General features: G+C 43.2%; 1 protein-coding gene across 1 annotated transcript in view; it reads left to right on the forward strand.

Annotated features, from left to right (window-relative positions):
• The window catches only part of msh4 (mutS homolog 4), a 130,777-nt gene that overhangs the window by 36,714 nt on the left and 85,704 nt on the right, over positions 1-8,359 (forward strand). Inside the window, exon 6 of the mRNA XM_043700068.1 lies at positions 4,626-4,799. Within this exon, the coding sequence (XP_043556003.1) occupies positions 4,626-4,799 (174 nt within the window). The remainder of the gene's footprint in view (positions 1-4,625; positions 4,800-8,359) is intronic.

Consider the following 8,359-nt stretch of genomic DNA (forward strand, 5'->3'; position numbering starts at 1 on the left):
ACGCTCCGATCTATGACCCCCTCTGCCTCCCGAATGATCCTAAGTTCATCCAACTCCAGCTCCAGTTCCCTAACACGGTGTTGGAGGAGCTGGAGATGGGTGCACTTCCTGCAAGTGTAATCAGCAGGGACGTCCATGGCATCCCTCACCTCAAACATGTTGCAAGAGGAACATTGCACTGCCTTCACTGCCATCCCTCTGAAAGTAACTTTTTTTAAAAAAAAACTGGGTCTAAAGAATAGAACAAGCAAAATGCAGCACTTACCTACTTACCACAACGGGTCTTATTATTAGGTTAGAGGAGGAGGGCGGGTGGGAGGCACTACCTCTGTAGTGCCTTGGGTTCTTCTCCTGCGCGCTTTTATAGGGAAAAATCCTACCCGGCTGCCCCTGTGGTCTTCGTCACGTCCCCCTGCTGCTCCCGCTCTTTCTGTGAAGAGGGAAAAAAACACTGCTGCCCGCTACCGTTAAGTAATTTTAAAACAAACTGTCTCACCTTAGCTGTAGCCTTCCGGGTTCCTTTACACTCTGCTGCTGCTCGCACTCAAAATGACCGTTGGCGTCAAAGGGTGAGCATTTATACTCACTGCTTTCCTTCCTGGCTGCCCCTCTGGTCTTCGTCACTTCCCCCTGCTGCTCCCGCTCTTTCTGTGAAGAGAAAAAAAAACATCGCTGCCCGCTCCCGGTAAGTAATTTTAAAACAAACTGTCTCACCTTAGCTGTAGCCTTCTGGGTTCCTTTACACTCTGCTGCTGCTCGCACTCAAAAGGGAAGGTCTTTTAGAATGGAGATAAGGAAAGACATCTTCAGCCTCAAAGGGAAGGCCTTTTAGAATGGAGATAAGGAAAGACTTCTTCAGCCAGAGAGTGGTAAATCTATGGAATTCATTGCCACAGAATGCTGTGGAGACCAGGTCATTGAGTATAAAAAAGACTGAGATAGATAGGTTCTTGATTATCAAGGGTTACAGGGAGAAAGCGGGACAATGTGGTTGAGAAACATATCAGCTTTGATTGAATGATGGAGCGGACTCAATGGGCTGAATGGAGTAATTTATGCATCTATGTCCTTTGGTCTTATATCATCTCACACCACCACCCTGATGTCTTCCTTAAATATCCGAGCTACACTAACTCCCTTATTCCTCCTGTCTCTCCTTCCAAATAGTCTGATACCCCTGGATGTTTAACTCCCACACATGACCATTTTGCAACCATGTCACCGTAATGGCTACTAAATTATACTCATTCGTGAAGATTTTTTGAATGCTACGAGCATTTAGTTAAAGAGCCTTTATGCTAGTTTTTATACCTCTTTGTGAATTCTAACATCTCCATTAATAAATATCTCCTGAGTTATCCTCCCTTTCAACTTCTTTCTTAGTCTGCCATGTAGTTAAGCAGTCCTGCACACATGGCTGAGCAGTGGCAGATGGAGTTTAATTTAGATAAATGTGAGGTGCTCATTTGGAAAAGCAAATCTTAGCAGGACTTATACACTTAATGGTAAGGTCCTGGGGAGTGTTGCTGAACAATGAGACTAAAGAATGCAGGTTCATAGTTCCTTCAAAGTGGAGTTGCAGGTAGATAGGATAGTGAAGAAGGTGTTTGGTATAGTTTCCTTTATTGGTCAGAGCATTGAATATTGGAGTTGGGAGGTCATGCCGCGGCTGTACAAGACATTGGTTCACCACTTTTGGAATCTTCGGTGCAATTCTGGTTTTCTTCCTTTCAAAAAGATAATGTGAAACTTGAAAGGGTTCAGAAAAGATTTACAAGGATGTTGGCGGATTTGAGTTGCAGAGAAAGGCTGAAAAGGCTTGGGCTATTTTCTCTGGAGCATCGGTGGCTGAGGGGTGACCTTAAGAGGTTTATAAAATCATGAGGAGTATGGATAGAATAAATAGACAAGGTCTTTTCACTGGGGTTGGGGGAGTCCAGAACTAGAGGGCATAGATTTAGGGAGAGGGGAAAGATTTAAGAGGAACCTAAGAAGTAACATTTTCACGCATGTATAGAATGAGCTGCCAGAGGAATGGTGGAGGCTGGCACAATTGCAACACTTGAAAGGCATCTGGATGGGTATATGAATAGGAAGGGTTTAGAGGGAAATGGGCCGAGTGCTGGCAAATGGGACTAGATCAGGTTAGGATATCTGGTCAGCATGGACGAGTTGGACCAAAGAGTCTGTTTCCTTGCTGTACATCTCTATGACTTTATGACTGTATGTTAACCTGCAGCTTACCTTTCTATTTACCATCATACTTCCTGTCATTTCCCCCTTTCCTTACCCCTGATTTAATATCCTAGTGACCACCCTATTCATCCTTCTCACGAGAACACTGGTTCCAGATCAGTTCAGGTGGAGACCATCCCATCGGTACAGATCCCTCCTGTTCCAAAACTGGTGCCAGTGCCCATGAAATGGAACTCCTCTTTCCTACGCCACTCCTTTAGCCATCCGTGTCTGTTGGTGGAGGTCTGAGCAAATTTGCTCATGCTCCCCTACCCAGCATCTGCTCTCATTGTCTCCACATGTTGCTGGAGGTTTGTTACATATTCTTCATTCTTTCCATTATTACAGCTCTCCCACTCTGTAATTAATGGGATACCCACTGCCAATCAGCAGTCAACATTGTTGAATCACCCATTTTTCTACAAAGAGCATCAAGTGGCAGTCAGTGCTTTTCCTATAAGATAAAAGCAAATAAGCAATAATTCCCCAATTAGTCCTTTATAGCTGCCTTGATTGAAGTCTGTATATAGATCACCTGCCTCCCCTTTTTGCTACTGTTACAAACTAACTATGTCTTTAAACAAGTCTAGGTATCTGTGCTAATATCTGCTCTTGTGTCAATTTTTGTCTAAAAAAACGTCCAAGAAATGATTCATAGAATCTCTAAAGTGAGAAAGCAGGCCATTTGGCCCATCAAGCTCATGTTGACCTTTATGAAGAGCATCTCACTCAGACTCATTCCCTTACTCTTTCCCTGTAACCCTGCATCTCCCACAGCTAACCTAAATAGCCCCTGGACACCATAACCTAACCTGCACAGCTTTGGACTGTGGGAGGAAACCCACACAGACATATGGAGAATACTCAACTCCACACAGACAGTTGCGTATGGGTGGAATCAAACCCAGGTCCCGAGTGCTGTGAGGCTGCAGTGCTAACCACTGAGCCACCATGCCACCCATGTGCCTTGGAACTTTTTATTGCTGGCCATTTTATGAAATTGTGTACAATTTGGGTTCATTGGCCAAAATGATTATGGTGGTCCGATGATTGTTTCTGCAGCATTGTTGGGAGTCATGCATTGAAGAGTTCTGCTGCGATTAAGTAAATAGTCACTCAGCAAAGTTAAAAGATGAAAAGCTTAGTGCAACTCATGAATAATTGTTGTGGGCGGCACGGTGGCACAGTGGTTAGCACTGCTGCCTCACAGCGCCAGAGACCCGGGTTCAATTCCCGCCTCAGGCGACTGACTGTGTGGAGTTTGCACATTCTCCCCGTGTCTGCGTGGGTTTCCTCCGGGTGCTCCAGTTTCCTCCCACAGTCCAAAGATGTGCAGGTCAGGTGAATTGGCCATGCTAAATTGCCCGTAGTGTTAGGTAAGGGGTAAATGTAGGAGTATGGGTGGGTTGCGCTTCGGCGGGTCGGTGTGGACTTGTTGGGCCGAAGGGCCTGTTTCCACACTGTAAGTAATCTAATCTAATCTAATCTAATTATTAAATTGACCTGACAACTTGCATAGCACTATCTCCCAAATACACTTTCCCCAAATCCAGATCTGACAGCATATCCTTCGGGAGTAACACTGCTCCACTGCACCTGACACCTCCCCTCTACCCTGTGACCTGTCACCATTTCCACTACTCCCCCAGACCGGATATTTCCCATGCATCCCAACCTATCCTAAACACTCTATGCATGTGATACCCTACTTGCCAGCCTGGCACATTACTTCCTAGTCACCTCCACTCTACCCACAGGGCACCTTAACTTACAATTTTACCCTTTCACATGAGCTGGAGCTGTCAAATTGGCTGGCTGTGATGCTGAACATTACAATTACAGAAAATGGCAACTGACTGCTGTGAAACCGGGGATCATGGTTTGTCTTCTTCCTGACTACACTGTAATATGAGGGAACTAGTTGAAAAGACTGGTACTGGAAAAGTACAGCTGGTCAGGCAGCATTCAAGGGGCAGGAAAGTCGATGTTTCAGGTATAAACGCTTCATCAGGAATTCCTGATGAAGGGCTTATGCCAGAAATGTCAACTTGCCTGCTCCTCGGATCTTCCTTGACTTACTGTGCTTTTCCAGCACCACATTTTTCGACTCTGACTGTTCAGCATCTGCAGTCCTCACTTTCTCATATGAGGAACCTGTCAGATTTAAAATACAACTCCGCATTTCTGAGGAGACATGATCAGAATCTCTAATCAGAAATGCCGAGCTCTTTCTTAACATTAAAAAGGAACCGAATGCAATCTGAGTGTAATTACCACCGCTCCAAAAATCTGGCCCAATGTGAATGACTTGCTGGTTGTGGTGAAAGGGTCAAAGAGAAAATATTATGGGAAGACATAGCTGGTAATTTATTTTATTGTTGCATTTGCAGATATTACTGTTTGGCTGCAGCGGCAGCCTTGCTGAAGTATGTTGAATTCATCCAGAATACAGTTTATGCTCCAAAATCTCTAAAGGTTATCTTCAAAGGGAGTGAACAAACAGCGATGATAGATTCAGTCTCAGCTCAGCAGCTTGAACTGATCATTAACAACAGAGATCCAAGGTATAGATATAAGCAGATTATCTGAGGGGGGAATCTTCCACAGCTAACCATTGTAAAGTTAGAAATAAAATGAATTATGTGGCATTTTTGCTAGTCAAAAATCGTGGAATGATGGAACGCAATGAGACCTTTCAGGTCACCATTATCAATGCCAGCTCCCGCGAAGAAGCTACTCAGTTAGTCCCATGCCCTACTTTTTCCCATGATCTTGCATTTTCTCCCCACTTCAACTATTTAACAAATTCTTTTTAATAGTTACTGATGGATCTGCTTTGGTTCCAGGTTAGAATGATTTTCTGCATAAATAAAATTCTGTTCAACCTTCTCCCCAGTTCCCATGTCAGTTACCTTAAAGTATGTATTCCCCTGGATTTCCTGGCAGTGGAAGAATTTTCTCATAATTTATTCTTTGTGAAAGTGTGATGTCATCTGTTTTGAAACTGAGAAAGATAGATCAAAATATTTTCTAAATAGCATTAAACCAGGAACTACAAAACAAATTTCAGAGCCCAACTACAGAAGGGTAATGAGGTGCTGGCCTCTGTCTTGGAATTGGAATACGAAGGGTGAAGGTTATTCTACAGTTCTATAAAACTCTAGTTAGACTTTTTCCACAGTAACTGTGCTCAATTCTGGGCATGCACCTCAGAAAAGACATATTGATCTTGGAGAGAATGCAGCACAGATTCACCAGAATTATATTTGGGCTGATGGGATTAATTATAAGGACAGGTTGCACAGACCAGTTCTTTGTCCCCTTGAATATGGAAAATTAAGGGATGATACAGTTGTACAGTTGAAGTGTTTACGATAATTTAAGGGATTGATAGGATAGATAGAGAGAAACTAAACTCTCTGATGGGGACTTGAGGACAAGGGGCCCAAATCATAAAATTAGAGCTGGCCATTCAGGGGTGATATCAGGGAAATGTTCCTTCATTCAAAGGATAATGGAAATCTGGAACTTTCTCCCCATCCCCAAACAGTTGTTGCAGATGGAAGTCGATTGAAAACTTAAAAGTTCAGATTGATGTTTTTGTTAGACAAGGGCATAAGGGTTCTGGAACCATGATGGATAAATGGAGTTATATTACGGATCAGTCCATGATCAATTTGAACATAGAACATAGAAGAATACAGCGCAGTACAGGCCCTTCAGCCCTCGATGTTGCGCCGATCCAAGCCCACCTAACCTACACTAGCCCACTATCCTCCATATGCCTATCCAATGCCCGCTTAAATGCCCATAATGAGGGAGAGTCCACCACTGCTACTGGCAGGGCATTCCATGAACTCACGACTGAGTAAAGAACCTACCCCTAGCATCTGTCCTATACCTACTCCCCCTTAATTTAAAGCTATACCCCCTTGTAATAGCTGACTCCATACGTGGAAAAAGATTCTCACTGTCGACCCTATCTAAACCCCTAATCATCTTGTAAAATGATACATGAATACTCAAGAAACTGAATGACTTCAAGCTGTTCCTGCATATCTGGGTAATAAGAATCTTCTATGTTTTTCCATATTTTCCATGCCTCCCTTTCCCTCTGTATTCCTAGGTAACTATTGGCACGCTGTCTGGGTCTGGCACACATTTTCCATCAGTTTATCTCAACTTTAATCAGTTTGTTTTGCATCACCATTGCCTCTGTTACCTAATCATAAACTTCCTCCAATGAAATGTTCACTTTTCTTTTTTTGTTTACTTCTCTTGCCTACCTGTTGCTTTTTGTAAGCTGTTCATCTGTGTCACATAAAACTATAAGAAATAGAAGCTTAAGGAGTCTATTCAGTCCATTCAATCCATTTAGCCTGCTTTGCAAATCAATAAGATTATGGTTATTCTGATTTTCACTACAATTCCATGCCTGCCTTCAATGACCCTGTCTCTACTGTGTCTGGTTCGCAGAATTACAAAGACGAACAACCTTCTGACAGAATGAATTTTTCTTTATCGCTGCATTAAATGAGAGATGCCTTATTTTGAAATTGTGCAGCCCAGTGTAAAATTCTCCTATGAGGGAAAAGATCCTCTCATTCCCTATGAAGTGGCCCCCACCCAAATCTTAGATGCTTTTATAAGATAACCCTCTGATCCTTTTAAATTCCAACGAGTAAAGATCCAACTTGTTCAACCTTTCTCTCTAAGGTAGCCATGATATGGAGGTGCTGGTGTTGGACTGGGGTGGAAAAAATTAAAAGTCATATGACACCAGTTATAGTCCAACAGGTTTATTTGGAGATACAAGCATTCGGAGTGTGGCTTCTTGACACTCCAAAAGCTTGTACTTCCAAATAAACCCATTGGACTATAACCTAGTGTTGTGTGACTTTTAACTTTGCCCATAAGACAGCCCCTTCATCCCAGGAATCAGCCTAGCAAACTTTTTCTGCACCATATTCAATACAAAAATATCCTTCCATAAATTAGGTGACCAAACGAAACACAATATTCCAGGTGTGGTATCATCAATTGAGGAGCAGGAAAACCGACATTTCATGGCAAAAGCCCTGAAATTTCCTGATGAAGGGCTTTTGCCCGAAACGTCAATTCTCCTGCTCCTCGGATGCTGTCTGACCTGCTGTGCTTTTCCAGCACCACACTCTCAACTCTAATCTCCAGCATCTGCAGTCCTCACTTTGCCCCGTGGTATCATCAATGTCCTGCACACAAGTAGCTTGACTTCCCTAATTTTATTTTCCATTCACTTTAGAATAAAGGCTGAGGTATTTAATTTGCCTTCCTAATTATTTGCTGTTCCTGCATGCCAAATGTTTGCCTTTCATATACAAAACATAATAAAGTCCCATCTACTCCCCAAAACCATCATTGAGGGATGGCAATGGCCGAGTGATATTATTGATAGACTGTCTCTATAATCCAAAAACAGCAAATTTTCTGAGTGCCCGGGTTTGAATCTTGCCATGACAGATTGTGGAAGTTGAATAAAAAAAATCTGAAATTAAGAATTTACTGTTGGCACAAACCATTGTTGATTGACAAAACAAAAGCCATTAGGTTCACTAATATCCTTCAGGGAAGCATATCTGCCATCCTTACTTGGACAGGCCAACATGTGACACCAGACCCACAGTAATGTGGTTCGCTCTTAATTGCCCTCTGAAATAGCCAAGCATGCCACTCAGTGTGACAATTGCTACAAATCCTAGTAGCACACAAACCCACCAACACTCTCAAACAAAAACAAACAAACTTAAAAGACCCAGTACAACCCATGGACAAAACCAACGTCATCTACAAAATTCCATGGAAGGACTGCCACAAACACTACGTAGGACAAACAGGAAGAAAGTTAGCCACCAGGATACACGAACATCAGCTAGCCACAAAAAGACACGACCCTCTCTCCCTTGTAGCCCTACACACGGATGAAAAAAAACACCATTTCGACTGGGACAACACATCTATCCTGGGACAGGCTAAGCAAAGACATGCCAGAGAATTCCTAGAGGCCTTGGTGGGCGGCACGGTGGCACAGTGGTTAGCACTGCTGCCTCACAGCGCCAGAGACCCGGATTCAATTCCCGCCTCAGGC

Source organism: Chiloscyllium plagiosum, chromosome 11, assembly GCF_004010195.1.
Source record: "Chiloscyllium plagiosum isolate BGI_BamShark_2017 chromosome 11, ASM401019v2, whole genome shotgun sequence".
In the NCBI taxonomy this organism is placed as follows: Eukaryota; Metazoa; Chordata; class Chondrichthyes; order Orectolobiformes; family Hemiscylliidae; genus Chiloscyllium; species Chiloscyllium plagiosum.